This window comes from Panthera onca, chromosome B3 (assembly GCF_046562875.1).
Source record: "Panthera onca isolate mPanOnc1 chromosome B3, mPanOnc1 haplotype 2, whole genome shotgun sequence".
NCBI lineage: Eukaryota > Metazoa > Chordata > Mammalia > Carnivora > Felidae > Panthera > Panthera onca.
In genome coordinates, this window is record NC_138344.1 from 144,179,086 (window position 1) to 144,198,546 (window position 19,461).

At 55.6% G+C, this 19,461-nt stretch overlaps 1 protein-coding gene, 1 long non-coding RNA gene and 1 other non-coding gene across 10 annotated transcripts; 1 reads left to right on the forward strand and 2 right to left on the reverse strand.

The window, feature by feature from the left end:
- Positions 1–362: 362 nt before the first annotated feature.
- LOC132670360 (uncharacterized) lies at positions 363–17,581 on the reverse strand. Of its 8 annotated transcripts, none has more exons than XM_078447819.2 (13): positions 17,054–17,549; positions 15,250–15,561; positions 12,320–12,881; positions 11,717–11,837; positions 9,695–9,787; positions 8,692–8,792; positions 6,854–6,952; positions 6,371–6,503; positions 4,737–4,850; positions 4,323–4,478; positions 3,765–3,889; positions 3,103–3,194; positions 363–1,030 (listed from the first exon to the last, which is right to left on the reverse strand). In XM_078447819.2, the coding sequence occupies exons 2-12, from the start codon at positions 15,476–15,478 to the stop codon at positions 3,122–3,124; spliced, it is 1,806 nt and encodes a 601-aa protein (XP_078303945.2). In that variant the 5' UTR covers positions 15,479–15,561; positions 17,054–17,549; the 3' UTR covers positions 363–1,030; positions 3,103–3,121. The 8 variants fall into 8 exon arrangements, 4 of the variants coding, with proteins under 4 accessions (XP_078303945.2, XP_060476838.3, XP_060476840.3 ...); XM_060620855.3 differs by having other exon boundaries at positions 11,717–11,840; positions 17,054–17,547; XR_013555950.2 differs by lacking the exon at positions 3,765–3,889 and having other exon boundaries at positions 11,717–11,840; positions 17,054–17,563.
- Positions 9,778–11,290, forward strand: LOC144616612 (uncharacterized). The gene is made up of 2 exons (XR_013555953.1): positions 9,778–9,867; positions 9,968–11,290. It is a non-coding gene; the product is annotated as an uncharacterized LOC144616612 (long non-coding RNA).
- Positions 16,367–16,473, reverse strand: LOC132670515 (U6 spliceosomal RNA). Its single transcript, XR_009606752.1, has one exon. It is a non-coding gene; the product is annotated as a U6 spliceosomal RNA (small nuclear RNA).
- Positions 17,582–19,461: the final 1,880 nt, after the last annotated feature.

Sequence of the window (19,461 nt, forward strand, 5' to 3'; positions counted from 1 at the left end):
GACCCAGGGGCGCCTGGGTGGCTCAGTCGCTTAAGCATCCGACTCTTGGTTTCACCACAGATCATGATCTCAGGGTTCATGGGTTTGAGCCCCACATCGCGCTCCCTGCTGACAGCATGGAGCCTGCTTGGGATTCTCTCTCTCCCTCTCTCTCTCTCTCTCTACCCCTCCCCTGTTTGTGCGTGCTCTCTCTCTCTCTCAAAATAAATAAATAAAATTTAAAACAAGGAACTACAGACCCAAACTGCACATTTCTTTTACAATATATATAAAAATACTACCTATCTGAGCCCAGGGGATCCGCTAAACAAGGTGTTTAAATTCCTATGCAAGGTCGAGGTCACAGACCACAAACACAGATGTACAGGAGCTACTCTTTAATTTTCCAGAAAGGAGAATGAGGACAAGGAGGACAAAAAAAAGGAAAAAGAGAAATGACTGCTTCCAACTCTAGAGTTAACCAGAGGCCCGTCGGCTGCGATTTATTCACGTAGCCCGGAGGCAGCGGTACCTGAACATCCACCCAAGACATTTCCTGCGACTGCTCTTCTGACACCAGGTGTGGGGGTCTCCACACCAGGCAGGTGTCCAGGTGTGCAGACACAAGTTAATTCTGATAATACATCAGACGGCAGCTGGGGCTGCAGGAATCTTGAAGCTCTCCTCACTCAAACATCTGGGGTTCACGTCCATAGCCCTGGCTGGGTCCTCAGTAGAGTCGCTGGCTGGGACACCTGCACGTGGCCTCCCACAAGGCCTGGCCTGCCTTCTAGCTTGGTGGCTGGGTTCCAGGGTAAATGCCCCAGGCATTCCTTCTGATAGAAGAGTCCAGACTTCGGAAGGATTGGCTTCCTCCCGAATATCAGGCTATCATTTATGAAGTGGCCACTGGGTGGGCACTGGGATCAGGGGCACTCAGATCCTTTGCCTTAGGTAGCTGCTGGAGTCACACAACTTCCACAGCCCGAGGTTCCCTGAAGCTACTGCTCACCTCCACCTCTGTTCAGGGCAGTCAGGGTTCTGCCAGACCCTGGGGGGACAAAGACAAATGTGGTTGGTCCTCTGCCATCAAGCCACTTGCCAATGAACAGACAAGACAGCTCTTGGCCAGAGGAAGACTGTGATGTGCATCTTGGGAAAGAAAATGAGCAACAGACTTGGCGGCCTGAAAGGAGAAGAATTTCGACAGATGGGAAGGACACTCCAGGTACGTGGAACAGAACATACAAAGATGTAGAGACAATCTGACCAAATATCAACAATTTCATGTGAGTCAACCAACAGCAGGCACATGGGCAGGAGAAGAGCCCAGTGCAGCTAGATCAGTGGTTCTCAAAATATATTCAGTGGAATCCCAGGGACCTGAGATCCTACAGGTGACCTGTGAGGTCAAAACTTTTCATATGCCCCTTTCGCTGAGTGGACATTTACACCAATGGCCCAAAAGCCATGGCGGATAAAGTTGCTAGAACCTTGGCCCACACCAAAGCAGTGGCACCAACTTCTACTAGTGTCCTTCACTACCATGTACCCACAGGAAAAAAAAAAATCCAGTTTCACTTTAAAAAGTGCTGATAAAAGAGTAAAAATACTTACTCTTGTTAAATCTCAATTTGTGACTTACACAAAATTTGTGATGCATAAATTTTTAAGATCCCACATGAAGAAATACACAGTTCATACCTGGCCCTTGTATTGCACAGTGAAAGACAATGGCCACCCTGAGGAAAAGCACTTGTGCAATTGACATTTGAGTTACAAGCTGAACTAGCCACTTGTTTCATGGAACACCACTTTTACTTGAAAGAATGACCCATGGACAGACTGTTCAGTTGTTGATGGCATGTTCTTGGAAATGAATGATGTGAGCTGGCCACTTCAAGGTAAACAACTGATGGTGTTTGTCGCCAATGATAAAATTTTGAGCTCTCGAGCAAAAATTGGGATTTTGGAAAACTTGTGTCTTCCACTGTGAGCCTGGGATTCCCAACAGCTATAGACTTTCCTGATGAAACTGATAGCTATGTTAACAAAGGTGCTTTATGGACAAGGTCTGATAAAACATGCTGACATCTAGATCCACATCACTGTGTGAACCTGTGTTTGCCAGGTGACAAACACTCTATGCTACAAAATCACATATGGGTAGAAGAGCCATTTCAAAGTGCAAAGTAGACCGAGGGGTTTTACTACAACAGAGCATGCAAATTTCATAAAATTCATCAAGCTGGTTTCAGAATATACGTCCTAATCTTTAATAAACTACCACCTGTCCAGGAAAGGTGTGATATCAAAGCAGACTGGCCATAATTTCCTAAAAGAGGCATTAAAATACCCTCTCTTTCCCCAATAGTAACTGGTCTATGAGAGGCTGGACCTTCCTTATATACTCCAGCCAAAACATGTCACAACACATTGAACACAGCAGCCAATAAATGAGGATCTACCTGTCTCCTAGTAAGCCAGACAAAGATTTTGCAAAAATATAAAACAATGACACCCATATTGTTAAGTTTGTTGTTATTATTGCAGAAAATACTTAATTTCTCCATTTAAAAATCATTATTTGCCATAATGTTAACATGTTATGGGTTTATTTTTTTAAATAAATTCATATACCTAAATTAGTGTTATTCTATATAAATGTTAATTTATTTTCAAATCTATATATTCACATATAAATAATATATTGTCATTTACTTTGTTTCTAGTGATTTAATAAATACTAATTTTCCATTTTGGTGAATTACTATTTTAACCAATATTGTAGATGAATTACTAAATATTTATTGGCTTTAATTTCTAATATGGTAACTCTTAGATTTAACCACGTAAGCTACAGCACTTAAGTTCAGTGACTGTTCAGAGTAAAGGGGTCCTGAGATCAAGACGTTTGAGAACTGTGCTCGAGAGCACAAGGTGCGGGACCCAGGCTGGCCATGCCACGTCTGCTACGGCAACTGGGCCTTGATCCGGCTGTGCCCTTTGACCTGGTTCCCTCCACATCTCCAGAGCCACGGCCCTGGCCACCCTGCCCAGGGCTGGACCCTGCCCTATCGCCTCCCCTGGAGGGATGCTCTGGAGACTTGCACCCTCGGTCACCTGGTGCAGAGCTGGGGGATCAGCAGCAGCAGCAGGATCTTCCCTTGACCTCAACCTCCGAGTCCACAGAGCTGCATGGCTGGTCCTGCATGCTAGGGAGTGAGGAGAGAGCTTCTGTGCACCTGTGAGCCTCTGGGTCTGTGTACCTGTGACCACGGGGTCCGCGTACCCAGGAGTGCCCACCAATGAAGTCTAGAGCAGTATCTTCCAGGGCGGCTGGGACACTAGCACATTCCCCAAGTCTCCACCCGCCCTTCCCTCCGGGGACCCCTAGGTGACCTACCAGGGAGCCCTGGGAACTCTAGGAATGGGTCAGGATGGGAGCACTCTGAGGGTGGCAGGGAGACCAGCCTCCCTTAAGACCCCAGGTGAGTGATGGTCCTGCACTGCCTGCCATGTTTTGCTGGGGACTCTGGGCAAGTCCTTGCCCAGACCCTTGCTCTCAGGCCTCAGTTTCCCTCTCTGGGAATAGGGGTCAATGAGCTGTGAGACTCCAGCTTAGGGTTCTCAGTCTCTGGCAGCTACTGACCCTCCATACCCAGGGGCCCATGCTTTGGTGCGGCCTTGCCCCCACTGGGGCCCCTGGCAGCACCCCACCTCCGCAGGCTCACCCGTCCCCCTCTCTACCGACCCCCTCCCCAGCCCCTTATTCTCCTTCGTACCTCAGATAACCTGGGAATCTGTCCCTGAAGGAGGCCAGCCAATCATCCACAGTCTCCCTGCCCTTGTTCTCGCTGAGCTGGAAGATCCCCAGGATGGGTTCCTCTGGGATGGCCAAGCCGGGACCCTGCCGGGAGCAGCTGGTACGTGAGCACGGGCCCTGTGTTCCCGGCTTCCCGTCTCTCCGGAGGACCCATTCCCCTTACCCACCTGCAGGCCCAGAACCCAGGTCCACCCCTCAGGCCCCAGGGTGGGCGCTGCTGGTCAGAGCTGCCTGGTCCCGCCAGAGTTACCTCCTGAGCTCACCACACCTGTCCTGGGAGGGCTTGCCTCCCCCCAGCTTGAGACATCCCAACCCTATCTCACGGTGTCGCCGTGGAAGCAGGTGGCCCCAGCCTTGTGTGCGGGATTCGAGGCCCAGTGCCGGCAGGTCTGAGTGTGGTTTGGGCGAGGGCAGCACACCCGGCCCAGGCAGGGGGCCGGGAGAGACGAGAACCGGAAAGGGAGGACAAAGCGACCCCCGCCCAGCACCCGGCCTCCCCGAGGGGCCCACGGCTCACCCCGTGCTTCCTGAAGATGTTGTCCAACTTCCAGATGTCCATCTCCACCTGAGTCCTCAGGCTCCCCCACTTCCTGGGCGCCAGCATCCTGAGGTGGGTGGCCAGGGCCTGGACGTACTCCCCAAAGACCACCACGTGCAAACTTTGCATGAGGCTCTGCTCTCCACAAGACAAGATGGAGAGGCCCGAGTGAAAGCTGTCCCAGGACACGGTCTGGCTGGCCTTAGCGGTGCACCCTCGGGGATGGGGGCGGGGGGAGGCGGATGCTACTCAAACTCCTCCAGCGCGGGTCTGTGGAGGGCCTGTCCCCACCACCAGCCACATCGAACCCCTAACCGCCAGGTTCCAGGGGTGCCTGCTTCAGCTCCTCAGGGTGACCGCCAGCAAGTCAGTCCCCCCGAATCGGCCTCCTACCTCATACACGGGAGTGGAGTGCAGGCTGGGACAGCCCTCCAGGCCCTGCCACAGGGACTGCAGAGCATTGACCAGATCCCTCTCCTTCCTCCCGAAGTGGCCCTTCAGCAGATTCTGAGAACAGGAGGGTCGGGTGTCACGGGGGCCCGTGGTGCCCAGGCCGGCCGTGCTCCCTCCCACCCTTGCCGGTCTCCTCCAGCCTCTGGGCCCCCGCCTCGCCCCACTGAGGGCACAGTCCTGGGCCAGAAGCTCACCCACTGTCTGTCCCAAAGCTCTGTCTACCCTCCTCCTGCCGATCTCTGAGAGCACCCCAGATTCAGACTGCAGCCCCTGACCCGAGCTCTTCCCTGGAGCCCTCCTGAGTCCCCCCGGGTCTCTCCCCTTTGTCCCCACAGGACTGGCCTGGCACCAGACCTCGATGATGCTTTCCCTCCAGATCAGACTCCCAAGACACAGGACTGGGGCCTGCTCAGTTCTCAGTGGACGCCACAGAGGATGGGCAGAGGGGCAAAGCCAGCCTCCTCGGTGTTACCAGGGTACCTGAGCAAGTCCCGTCCCCGCTACACCCCAGCCCTCCGGCGCCCCGTCTGCACGACGCAGCCTCATCGGCACCATCTGTAAAAGACGGTGCCAACGTCCAATCCATGAGGTCTGCCTGCCTGGAGCTCTGTGTGGAGAAAGACCCCGGGGCTCCAATCGGGCCAGAGCAGAACGGAATGCTGGGACTGAAGCCATGTCTGCCACAGCCCAGGGAGAGGCAAGGACAGGCTGCTGGTCACCCTGGGAGGACCAGACCTCCCCAGGGCTTGCCAGGTGCTCAACTCTGCAGAAAATCCAATGGCAGTTGTCTCAGGAGCCGGTCCCCAGGGGGGAAAATGAACCACTGGCTAGAACTGCAGGAGTGGAGACCGACCACCAGTACCTCCCATCTTCCACCCAGGAGGCCCCCATGAGGACAGGGCCCTGAACCCCTAATCTGAATGGAAAATTCCCTCCTGTGGTTTCCGCATCCTAGGAGGCCACCTCGCCCTCTCAGGGCTTCGGCTCCAGGGTCAGCCTCTGGGCATCCTCAGGGACCTCATCCTCTGGTGTGGCAGCCACAGCTCAGGGGGAGACAAAGCCGGGCAGGCACAGAGGCTCTGGGACACAGTGAAGGGACTTCACCTGCCTGGGAATGCAGCCCGGTCAGAGCCAGGGTGGGGAGAGGGGAGCCAATGTCAGGCCTCAACTGGCCTGGCAGGAGAGCAATCACACAGGTGGAGAAAAGAAGAGGCAGGTCTGGCCAGAGGGGACAGAGGGAGGTACCCTCCATGAGGAGGGGGCCAGGCCTCATAAAGTGGCAGGGAGGCTAAGCTAAGCCCACTCATCGGACAGGACCCCTACCTCAGGTCAGACAGGAAGCTGGCCCTGCCCCTCTGCTGCAGACAGAGAAGGCAAGCTGGGGAAGGCGGTGGGGGGGGAGGGGGCCTGACCAGGAACATCTCTAGCCCATTCTGTCATTGCTGCCATGTCCCTCCCCAGCAAAGGCTCTGCTGGGCTGGGCAGAAGTCCAGGGAGACAGGGGCAGGCGCCTTCTGCCTAGGTTTTCTAGGATAAGAGACCCCACGCCAGGGCTGGGGCGGGGATGGCATCACCTGGCACAGGGCTCTGACTCTAAGCAGGAGGTGGTCCCGGCTGTGGCCCTCAATGGCGTGGATGGCACCCTGTACTGCGGTCACCAGGTCTGCAGGTGGAAAGCATGCCTGACTCAGCTCCTGCCACGTTTTCCTGTTGGAGTAACCAAAGGGGGTCCGTGGGGCCTGGCCCAGAGCCCTGCCACAGCCCCAAAGCTGCAGCACACCGGCCACACCCCTGCGCCTCTGTGCACCCTGAGACAGATGGGAGGCCGACGCTCCCTCATTTCTGCTGCCGTTGCTGTCTATCCCATCCCACTGTTCTTTTTTTCTCTGTACTTATAGACTGTTGTATCCACGTGCCTTAAAATGCAAAAGGTACAGTGGAAAACTCCTCTCCCCACTTTTTTCACAAAGGACAGCCATTGCCTGTCCGGATCGTCCATTGCCTAGCCTGCCCGGGCCCACCGGCCCCGCCCACACCCGGGTCACGCCCCCACGCACCTGAGGATGCAGCAGTTTCCCAGCAGGTGCACCTCGGGGAAGGCCCCCGCAGTGGCAGTGGCGTTCTGCTGCAGGAAGTGGACAGCCTTGTCCTGGTACCTGCGGTGTGAAGCGGGAGATGCAGCCCCTCCCACCAGCCGAAGGGCCCTCCCACCAGCCGCAGGCCCCGCCCACCGGTCGCAGTCCCCGCCCACCAGTCGCAGGCCCCGCCCACCAGCCCCAGCCCCACAGGCCGGGTCCCTTCTCTGCTTTAACGGCCGCCCCGTTCGCAGAACCACAAACGTGGGTTGCAGGGACCGAGATGTTGACAAGGCAGCCGGGGTTTACTTGGGCTGGCTCCGTGCCAGACCCGGCAGCCAGATGCTTCCTAAAGACATTTTCACCGAATGCCCTGGAGGACCGCTGGTGGCAGATGCTTGAGAACAGGATGGGGGTGGCTTTTCCCGTGGACTTGGAGCTGCGTCAGTGCTGTATCTGAGAAGCCCTCCCTCCCCGGCGGGTGAAGGGGAAGGCAGGCAGACGAGGCCCTGCCCTCCAAGCCCTGGGAGCGTCGGCTGAGGCCTGGGGGTGCTCTCAAGAAGGGGAGGCCGGCACCCCACGCCCGGGCTGGGCCACTGAAGCTGCTCCAAAGCAGAGTAGGGGGAGGCTCCGGGACAGCACACACCCCTGCTCCCCAACAGCAGGACAGAAGGGGCGCCCTCACGAGTCTGAGTCCCTAGAACACAGATCAAACTGGCGGCCCAGCAACATTTTCTTAAACATTTAAAACCTGGCTGATTTCACCTAACAATCCATATCCCTGGCCTCTTTTAAGTAACCTGCCTCACAGCCGCCCTTTATGGAGCCTGACCCAGGTGAACACAGCCACTTCTGAAGTCTCCAGAGAAAGGGGCCTCGTGATGTGGTCTACACCGCGCTGTGCCCAAGGCATGCTTCTTAATCACAGGGGCCCAAGGACCCTGCAACACTGAGCCCAGCCCCAGCCCGTCGGGAAAGAGGCAGAGTCCCCACCCAAATCCTTAGCCTGGGACAGAGCTGGGTGTGTGGCTCAGGACTCTGACAGTGAAAAGCAGAGGAAATGAGGACACAGGCAGTCTTCCAGGTCCCTGGCCAAGGTGTAACCAAGATCATTTTTTATTAGTTATTTATTGGGGGGGAGGGGCAGAGAGAGAGAGAGGGAAGGAGAGAGAGAGAATCCCAAGCAGGCTCCAGGCTCAGTGCGGAGCCCAACATGGGGCTCGATCCCACGAAATATGAGATCATGACCTGAGCCAAGATCAAGAGTGAGACACTCAACCGACTGAGCCACCCAGGTGCCCCAAGATAATATTTTGATGAAACATTTTAAAAAATCAAAACCGATCCAAAATATCCAGAATGAGCAAAACATGAAGTTTTAGATAAAGACAGAATTCGACTTTGCATGCTCATGACTGCCCTGCTGGGCTCCCCCTTCCTCCCAGTCCTGCTGTCCAGTACGGGAGCCCCAGCCCCAGGTGGTGTTTAAAGGTCAATTAACTAAAATTAAGTAAAAGTTGACTGTAGTCCCTCCATGGAAGTAGCTTGACAGCCACGGGAGGCTGGAGACGCCATGTCAGAAGGTGCCACCGTGGGACGTCTCCACAGTCACACAGGGGCTGCCTCCAGAGCCAGGCGGGAGGTGGAACAGGCCAGACTGGAGACACCCAAAGCCAATGCCCACCCTTTTCCCTGCTTCGGGAACTGGCCAAGCACCCGGTGGCCCGCGGGTCTCAGGCTCGGCTAGCACTCTAACTGGGCTTATGTGGACCCAGACACCCGTACCTCCTTCTCTAGGCAACGACCACCTTTTCACTTACCTGTTCAGAAACTTTGAAAATATTTCCAGAACCATGGCTTGAACTTGGCTAGTGACCGATGGTCCAATGGGTCTTGCTGCAATTATGGCTTCTTCCAGCAGCTGCCAGTCAAAGCAAGTGGCCTCTCAGGGGGGAACCAGGGACCAATGACACAGCCGGCGGACCCTGGGAGACCGTGTCCCCCCCAACTCTGTTATAGGAATGGCTGACGCGCGGGAGCTGCGCCCACACCCCTCCGCCACTCTGCCCGCTGCCGGTGGCACAGAGCAGACGCCTCCCGCCAGGTCCTCACTACCCCTCCCGGCCCCACCTGTGTTGCAGGCCTCTCTCCCTCGAACCCTCCAATCAGCCTGCAAACAGCCAGCCTGAACGACCTCCTCATCCCCACGCATGGCTAGGCTTCCCCTGTCTGGCCCAGAGGCTGCCGCCACCCCCCCCCCCCCCCAACGAAGCTGCCAGCTCCCCGCCTGACACTCTGAACAGGGCTTCTTGGCATAAAGGCCTTGAGGATGCATAACATGTTTTCTCCCTCCAACTCTGAGCAGTCAAGAGAAGCAACAGAAACTCCCAGCACAGATCTTCTTTAAAAAAACAAACAAAAAAAAAAACACCTCCCCCTCCCCACACACGGGGTGGCCTCTCCTCCGAGGCCAAACATCCCACACCCCCATGACTGCTTGACCCTCTCATCGAGGCATCCCCAGACCCTGGTCTCTCTGCAGATCCTACCTGAGGCCCCGGGCAGTCTCGTGAGCTGAGACATTCCAGGAGGAGGCCTGTCTCCTGAAGATGCGCCCTGCAGCCCAGCACTGGGACCCCATCTGTTGTGCCTGCCGCCCTCAGTCACTGACACCGTCCTTGCTGCACATGCGCCCGGCCACCCGTCAGTCATCGCCCCCCAGCACCCCATCCTTCCAGGCACCCCCCCACACACCAGGCGGGGCGCTCAGGAAGGGACCAGGGACCCACGTGGTGGGCTGGAAAGACTCTGACTGGCGAATACCTGGAAGATTTCAAGGAACGTTGGGTGGGAGAACGGGGCCCACTTTTTCTGATCGCAGATCAGGACATTTTCTAGAGTCTCCTCCAGCCTTTCCTGCCCAGAAAACAGTAAAAGCAACTTTGATCCCCAGGCTTCTCCCCAGGGCTCCGCCCCAACTGAGGACAGGAGAGCGAGTAAGAACCAGAGCCCGCCCAGGAACCCCCCCTTGACCAGCAGCCTGAAATCCGCCCACCGCCGAGGGACCCAGTTCTGAGTAAACCCTCTCCCTCACAGCCTCCGGCCCTCTGTGCATCAGCGTCTAGATACACCCTCCTCCTCGTTCCTGGCCAGGCCATCGCTCCCATCCCCGTCCACTCATCTGCCTGGGGGTGATGGGCAGCTCCCACTCGCGGACAGCAGAGCCCATCAGCGGGCGTGAGCTGAGAGCTGAGAGGGCCGCCAGGGTCCAGAGACACACAGTCTGGGGACAGAGGGACCACGGACCACTGGGGACCAGGTTGCACCAGGGAGACCCAGGGCCCTGGAGACCAGCTCCCGGCCAGAAGAAACCTGAGTGTGACCTCTCAGGCCCGACCCCAGGCAGTGACAGAGGCTGTCCCTAGCAGGTCCCCCCAGGGGAAGCTGTCCTCCTCACCCGGCTGGCCACACGGCCAACACAGTGCGGTCGGGGGAGGGGGACGTCCTCAGGTTGGCTGCCCAGACTCCCACTTGGGTCTCCTTCCTAGCCCAGGTACCTCCATCTGGAGGCCAGCTTGCTGGGGGGCCCCTGGCGGGCCGTGGCCTTCCTATCTGCAGAAAGGGGCAGGCTGGAAGCTGATTGTCTCCACCAACTCAGCACTCGGTACCTTTTCCCTCCTAGCCCTGCCAGAAGCTCATGTCCGGCTGCCTGCCCGACGCCACTGACGGCGGGTGCTAGCCCTCACCCGACACGGGTGCCCCGCGGACATCGCCGCGCCACGACCCGGAAGGCGGCACCGTTGCTTGCGCTCTGGCTGCCTGTCTGAATTGCCCACCGGCCACTGCAGCGCAGCCCTTGGCGGCTGGAGCGTGGAACAGCGAGGAGTGAGAAGCCCCGTCTTCCCTAATCCGGCCCAAACTGCAACGCCACAGTTTTGGGGAGAGCCGTGAAGGACAAGGGGCCTCAAAACTCAGAGCCCTGAGTTTGCCGGCGATGAAAAGGCTGGGCACTTACACACCAGCTACTGGAAAATTCCCGTTAAGCCGATACCGATTCTCTACCTCACGGTCGTAAAGCTTAGTTTCTCGGTCTGTTAGCTGAGATAGGCAGAAAGCTTCCCTGCATCCCAAAACATCTCTTCCGCCGGTTCCCGTGACACCAGACGTGTCTGTGCCACGGCCACGGATGCCGTTATGGGAGGTCACGTCTGTTGAAAGCGATCATAGGGGCGCCTGGGCGGCTCAGTTGGTTGCACGTCTGATTCAGCTCAGGTCATGATCTCAAGGTTTGTGAGTTCGAGCCCCGCATCAGGCTCTCTGCTGTTAGCACAGAGCCCTCTTAGATCCTCTGTCTCCTTCTTTCTCTGTACCTCCCCCACCTACACTCTCTCTCACAAATGAATAAACATCAAAACAAAAGACCATAGTAGGAAATTGCGATGTCCCCTTAAGTCCTCTCCGTCTGCCAAGGATTAACCGTATGCACCCACCTTGGGGCAGCTGGCTTTCCACCCGAGGCTCGCCGGCCCTGCTCTGCAGCCACCGGTGTGGAAGTGGCCAGACTGCACTCACTGGTCAGGACAGTGACCTCTGGTCTGGCGCTCTCTCTCTGGGCCCGCGATACACCTCACACCTCAGACCCACGGCACGTGGTTATTCCCACGTGACAGTGCTCAAGGGCCAGAATCGGCACGGCATCACCCCTGCAGCCCTAGGAGTGGACTGGGGCTCTGGCTCCAGCCCACCATCCGGGGCCCGCCCTGGCCCATCCCCTTTCCTGTTGTCCCCCAGCCAGGTGTGGGACAAGGAGACCTCTGGGTGGTGGAGACTCCTGGATCCATTTACCTGGATCAGCCCCACCAGCTGCTTCTGCATTTGGGACATCCAGGTCACAAACATCATGGAGTCCAAGAGGTACCCGGCTGTGGGCTTCTGGGAGGTGGAAGGTGCATTCGGAAGTGTCTCCCTGCTGGGTTGGAAGGAACCACGAGGGGCACAGAGCTGAGCTGGGGTTGGGGGAGGGACTGGGCTGTGGAGGACAGCTCAGCCCTAAGGGCAGTGGACTCCAGGCCGGGCCTCGCCCCCTCCCCAGCCTGTGCTGCCCGCCCCTCGCCCCTGCACAAGGCCCAGTGACTAGAGAGGGCAGCTGGGGTTGAGAAACCAGAGCCAGAGGCTCTGTTGGTGTAGACCAGTCTCTGGTCACACACAAGTGTGGACCGTGAGCCGCCCCCCCACACACACACACAAAACCACACCCTAACATGCTAACGCACCAACACATATACACAACAAGCACACTGACACACATGTGTCCCCAAGGCTGGGGCTGCATCTGCCTTCTCCGGCCACCAGCCCCACCCAGGTGGCCCCTCGAAAGGCTCTGCGTCGACCGCAGCCCTGGCCTGGGCGCCCTCACCCAGGACCCCAAGCTCCTCCAGGAGGACTCACCCCAGCTGCCCGAACAAGGTCGTCCTGCCCCAGGCATACAGCACGCAGCAGCTGTTCCAGCTGGCACCGCAGGAGTGCTTGAGCTCCAAGAGGCGGCTGAGGAGGACCTCCTGGAAGCAGGTGCTGTAGATCGTCCAGAAGCGGGCCCCCAGCTGGCTTGCCCTCGGCGACCCCAGGCCCTGTCTCACAGCCTCCTCTAGCTTCTCCAGGAAAGGGCCCAGCTTGTCCCTGCGGTCCCAGGTGGGCACTCGGGCCTCAGCGTCACTCCTCAGCAGCCTCTCCAGCTGACTGCCCCAGGTGGCAACTCTGCCATCCTCGAGGGTACTGGCCTCCGGGCTCGGGGGCTTGTCCTGTGTGTACTCCACAGTGTCCAGCACTGCCTGGAGCTTCAGCTCCAGCTCCTGGCCGTGCCTGACGCCCTCCAGAGCCTGCTGGACCACCTGCCACATGCTCTGGGCCAGAGCCTGGTACTGGGGGCCGCAGTCCTGCCCTTCCCATGCTGACGTGGAGACGCTCAGGTAGGCTTCCAGAAACTTCCCCTCCTGCACCAACTGTTGGAAGCCTGGAAGAAAAGAACCCAAAAGGGTGGCTCAGCAGAGGGACTCGGAAGAATGGGGGAACCCGGGGAGGGGGAGGGGCGCCTGCCCAGGCTTCTTCCCCAGAGTAGGGTGGGTGTGGGCTGAGCTGGTGTGAGGGGACCCACGCACGAAGATGAGGCAGTGGCTTGAAGAGCCTTTGGGGACGGGGCTCCTTGCGGCCAGTCAGGATCAGCAGGGCACGAGTTTGTACAAGGGTCACAGAAGACTGGTAGGCTTTCCACCGTGTCCCCCTTGCAGCAGGAAAGCTTAACACGAGCAGTTCCTTCCCATGAGCCTCTAAGCTCCCAGGGCGACGCACGGTCTGCGCTTTCATCAGCGGTGCATTGTTAACCCGACATTGAGGCAGCAAAGGCGCTTCCCCGACCAGAGGCACGGACAGGGGGGTCCAACAGAGGTAGTAGGAAATAGTGTCAAAGGAATGCCCATCAGGACCACGTGGAGGGCTCACTGAAGCCCAGGTTGGAATGTGCATTTGGGACGGGTTCCCAGGGGGTGCCAACAGTGCTGGTCCTCTGCCAGGAGGGAGGGATGCGAAGGGAAGAATTCCGCCTTGGGTCCCAGAGGAGCCTCAGCAAGACACTGCAGCCTGTAGCTGCAGGAGGCAGGCTCTGATGAGACTCAGATGGGAGAGAGGAATTGGGAGACAGGGCTGTCCAAAGCACTTGAACACTTGGACACTGATTCTTATGGACTTCAACTTGGAGGGGTAGTTTTGAACTTTAAATTCTCCCTGGAAACTTCAGAACGAGAAGGCAGGTATATTTCAAGTTGGGGCGCAGAATGCCTTCCTGTCGTCAAGGGCGAACACATGCCCCTCCCCCCATTTCCTATTCTTCCTTTCTCGTAGCAAGAATGAAAGTGTGATGCCAGGAGCTGGGCAGCCGTCTTGGGCCACGAGACAGGAACCCCATGTGGAGGATGGTGGAGGGGTCCAATGGAGGGGTCTGGGTCCCTGATCACGGAGGAGCCCTGGACCACCTACCCAAATCTTCCATGAGAGAAGCACGTTTTATCTTGCTTTATCTTTTTTTTTTTTTTCAACGTTTTTTATTTATTTTTGGGACAGAGAGAGACAGAGCATGAACGGGGGAGGGGCAGAGAGAGAGGGAGACACAGAATCGGAAACAGGCTCCAGGCTCCGAGCCATCAGCCCAGAGCCTGACACGGGGCTCGAACTCACGGACCGCGAGATCGTGACCTGGCTGAAGTCGGACGCTTAACCGACTGCACCACCCAGGCGCCCCATATCTTGCTTTATCTTAAGCCACTGTTTGTTGGGCGTCTCAGTGAAAGCAGCTGAACTTATAACAATACGAAGAGTTGAGGAGGAGTGGAATGTGGGATGGAAATTATTTTGCCCCAAGCAGGACAGCCTTTGACAGCCTTGAACTATTCTGAAGGTGGAGATTCCCTGTCTACTTCTCATAGATGGCTCCCTGTGGACAGTAATTAATTAGGTTAGATGTGGAAATAGGAACCGTGACCCCTGGAATCTCTGTGCTGTCAGCAGGTGCAGGGGCTACCTGGACATCATTCCCCTTCCTTCCAGAGCTGTGCCGTCCAGCACGGCAGCCCCGAGCCACCCGTGGTTACTGAGCACTGAAAACGTCAAACCTGAGCTGTGCTGTCAGCGTAAAACACACACCAGATTTCCAAGACTTAGCAGGGGGGAAGAAAAAGAATGTAGCATACCTTAATTTTAATACCGATTGAACGTTGAAACATGTTGAAATACTACCTCAGCTCTATTGGGCTGAAGAAAAGATATTACTAAAGTTAATTTCACCCGTTTCTTTTTCAATGCTTCCTGTGACTCCTGAAACTTGAAATCACTGCCCGGCTCACACTCGATCTCCTCAGACAGCACTAGCCTAGAATATACTTGCCCCTCTCCCTCCAACATGGGATTCCGATTTATCCCACACCAACCTGGCTCTTTTCTGGGCAGGGGGCCACGATCCGCCCCCCCCCACCCCCCCACCCCCCAAAACAGAAGACCTGCCCTTACAACGTCCTGAGGTCTCGACTGCGTTGCTATTTCTTAGCAAGAATATTGGTGGGGTCGGGCCGGGCCGGTTCGCTCTGTTCTGGGGCTTTTCTCACTCCCCAGCACGTGTCAAAGCCCCCGTGCGCTTAGCAGCCCGGCCCCGGGACGGCTGTCGTGTGGCGGGGGGTGATGGTGAGCAAGCCGGCCCCCCTCCCCTCGTGGGGCCCTCCAGGCCCTCCGAGTGACACCCAGGAGGGTGGCACGCCGTACATATTGAAAGAAAGGCCGAGTGAGCAAGCAAAAGATGGGGAAACAGTACAAAGATGAGAAGACGGCGCCCATACCTTGGGAGGTTTCGTCCAGAGGAATGACACTCTGGGGCCCTTCGTTTGTGTGCAATCCTTTCAGAAACCCGGTAATCCTCCTTAGGTTGAAAGGATGGCCTCTGGGCTGTCGTCTCGGGTGCCCCTGAGGCTCAGCGAGCAGGATTTGTCCACACTCGCTCCCAGCTTCTTCCCCTCCGAGCCTGGATTTCCTCCTGCTCCAGAAGACCTTCCTGTGGACTAGATCCATCCCACTGCTCTTGTGCCTGGCAGCGGCTTGGCCCCACTGACACCTGCCACAGCCTCTGAGTCACGGGGCGTGTTACTCTCTCTCTGCCAAACAAAAGAAATAGGAGGAAGTGGGTGACTGCCAGAGAAATTTCCTCCTGTGTTTAAAAACATGGCTGTTAATGCTTTGAGAAGTCCCCAGATCTCACTGCCCAGGGCAAAGATAGAGGTGGTAGTCTCACTGTTTAGTCCAGGAATGTTTCCCTGACATCTTGAGCCAACCCCAGGTCGGAGCAAAGGCCGGGAAGTTAGGCAGAGCACGTGAAGCCTGTGGTCACAGTGGACCCCCATCACCACCACCACCACACTCCCACCCCACCGTTGCTGTCGAAAAGTGAGAATAAACTCTTGTTTGGATTTTTGAATGTTTATTTATTTATTTTGAGAGAGAGCGCGCGAGCAAGTGGGGGAGAGGCAGAGAGAGAGGGAGACAGAGAATCCCCAGCAAGCTCCATGCTGTCGGCACAGAGCCCGATGTGGGGCTCGAACCCACAAACTGTGAGATCGTGACCTGAGCCCTACCTGGATGCTTAACCGACTGAGCTGCCCAGGCGCCCACTTGTTCAGATTTTTTAAAAGTCTGTCATTTGGGGCGCCTGGGCGGCTCAGTCGGTTGAACATCGGACTCTTGGTTTCGGCTCAGGTCATGATTTCACTGTGAGTTCAAGCCCCGCTTCAGGGTCTGTGCTGACAGTGTGAGCCTGCTTGGGATTCTCTCTCTCCCTCTCTCTTTCTCTGCCCCTCCCCCACTTGTGTTCCCTCTCTCTCTCTCAAAATAAATAAACTTGAAAAAAAAGTCTGTCATTAACAAATAAATTACTCATAGCTATTTTTTTTTAAAACAGGCTTTAAAAATACGGAACACTTCCCAAATTTGTGTCATCCCTGCACAGGGGCCCTGCTCATCTTCTCGGTGTCATTCCAATTTTAATGCATGTGCAGCTGAAGTGAGAGCTCTTTGTACAGCTGAAGTGAGAGCTCTTTTTTTTTCATTATTATTACAGCAAAGCACAGACAACATAAACTTTACCATTCGAACCATCTGTAAGTGTACAAGTCAGGGGTATTGAGCAACACCCTTCCAGTAAGGTCTGCAAACATCACTACCATCCATCCCCAGGACTTTTTTTGTCATTCCAAACGAAAACTGCCCCCGTTAAATGTGAACTTCTGTTCCCCCTGCCCCGGCTCCCGGCGACCACCCTACCTGCCGTGTCTGTGATTCTGACCCCTCTAGGGACCTCACATAGGTGGAACCATGCAGTGTTTATCCCTCTGTGACTAGCCTAATGTCCTCAAGTTTCATCCTTGACGTAGCAGGTGTCAGAATAATGCTCCATCGTATGGATAGACCCACTTTGTTTGTCCACGTATCTGTCCGTGGACCCTTGGGTGGCTTTTGGCTACCGTGAATGATGGTGTTCTGGACACATGTGTGCACGTGTCTGTTCAAGTCCCTGCTCTCAGTTTGTAGCTCTGGTTTCTTTTTCACCGACAGAGGAAGTATCACCGCTGTGGTTCCGAAAGCCTCACGTACCTTGGACGTGCTCACTGCCCGAGTAGGTGGGTGGCATCCTCGAGAAGCCACCGCTCGCCTCCCAGGAGTCTTCACGGGGACACTGCCGCCAGCAGCATCGCCCAGACCCTGGAGCGGCTTCTGTCCAGTGTGGTGTGAGGTAGGGATCCAGTGCCGTCTTTCTCCGTGGGGGAGAACCTGCTTTCCAGTGGTGGTTACCAAACAGTGTCCCCTCCCCCGTGCCCTGATTTGACAGGCCAGCTCTGTCTCCTGCATCCAACATGGAAACTTGGATCTGCAGCAACCCAGATGGCAGCTTTAACCACTAGCCAGAGAGCTCCAAGGATACATTCAGAGTCCCCTACCTGGACCCCACGTATCCCATGGGAGTTTCCTGTTGCTACTGTAACAAATTACCACCAGCTTAGCGACCTAAACAATGCAAGTTGCAAGTTTTCTTTGCCGCTGTTCCAGAGGTCAGAGATCTGGCTGGGCGTCTCTAGGGTGTGTTCCTTCCTCCCGCAGCCCTGGGAGGGAACCTATTTCCTGCTTTACCACCGTCCTGATGCTGCCCGCGCTCTTAGGCTCACAGCCCTTTCTTCCAGTCTGCAGATCCAGCAGTGGCTGGCTCGCATCTGGTCTCAGCTCTGCCTCACTCTCCCCCTGGTAGGGACCCTGGGGTGGCATCAGGCCACTAGACAGGCCAGGGTGGGCTCCTCTGTGAGGTCAGCTCATCAGCAACCTTATTTCTGTCGCATCCTTAGCTCCCCCTTTGCAGTGGAAGGGGGAGCCATCAGGCGGGCATCGCTGGGGGGCGCTATTCTGCCTACAGCACACCCCCTTGGGAACAGCCTCCCCTCTCTCCTCAGCTTCACAGGGTGACTTCTCAAAGCACTCAGCATCTCCACGCTCTAGTGGCCAAGGGCAGGCCGCCAAAACGGCGTGTTGATTATTTTACATTGAAGCTGCTTAGGAAGCTTCCAGTATAAGGTCACTGAGACCCTCCCCTGTCCCCAGAAAGCAGGATGTAAACCTCCCACATGAAACGTGTCCCGTCGGTACTGAGAAGCAAAACAACACCCTTATCACCAGAGACAGAAAATCTAGAGCCAAGAAGGCCGTATCGACAACCATGTTATGTTCTATTAATCTCGTACCTAGGTCCAAATTCCACTTAGAATTCTTTACTAGTCAAAGCTCCCAGACACTGAAAGAGGGACCCTTTCACACCACTGGTGAGAATGCAAACTGGGGCAGCCACACTGGAAAACAGAGCAGAGGTTCCTCAAAAAAATTACAAATAGAACTACCCTACGACCCAGCAATTGCACTACTAGGCATTTATCCACGAGATGCAGGTGTGCTGTTTCGAAGGGACACGTGCACCCCCATGTCTATAGCAGCCCTATCGACAAGAGCCAAAGTCTGGAAAGAGCCCAAATGTCCATCAATAGATGGATAAAGAAGATATGGTATATATACACAATGGAGTATTATTCGGCAATCAAAAAGAATGAAATCTTGCCATTTGTAACTATGTGGATGGAACTAGAGGGTATGATGCTAAGCGAAATTAATCAGAGAAAGACAAATATCATATGAGTTCACTCATATGAGGACTTTAAGACACAGAACAGATGAACATAAGGGAAGGGAAGCAAAAATAATATAAAAACAGGGAGGGGGACAAAACAGAAGAGACTCTTAAATATAGAGAACTGAGGGTTGCTGGAGGGGAGGTAGCTGGGGGCATGGGCTAAATGGACAAGGGGCATTGAGGACACTTGTGGGGTTGAGCACGGGGTGTTATATGTAGGGGTTGGATCACTGGAATCTACTCCCGAAGTCATTGTTACACTATATGCTAACTAACTTGGATGGATGTAAATTTAAACAAACAAATAAACAAATCTCCCAAACACCTGTTTTCTTTATCCTGCCAATTTCTCAAAATTTAGTGCCTCTCTGTCTAAAAGTACAAAAACTGCCCGTCTGGGTCTCTTCCTTAGGTCTCAGTTTTATATTAGGCCTCCGTGCACACAGAACAAAACTTTGGGTTTTTTGTCCCATTGACCCATTTCACGTCAGCTTAGTCTTGAGTCCAGCTGGAAGATCCCCGAGGTAGAGAAGAATTCTTTCTTCCCTGCGACACGATCGCCCTCGCCCCTTCAAATCCCCTCCCCCACCCAGTCGGACGGGTCCCATGTTTCTTTGAACCCGGTTCCACAGCACACTCCCACGAGCTTTGTCCTTAGGGACTCAATTCAACAGTCTAGAACAGTCCTCCATTTCTAGGACAGCGCCTTGGTTTCTGAGGACCATCTGGCTCATTTGCCATTCCCTGTGTTCCTACTTCCTGCTCACAGAGACAGAAGCACACGCATATCCACACTTAACTAAGGGACACAGAGCTCACAGAACACAGAGAG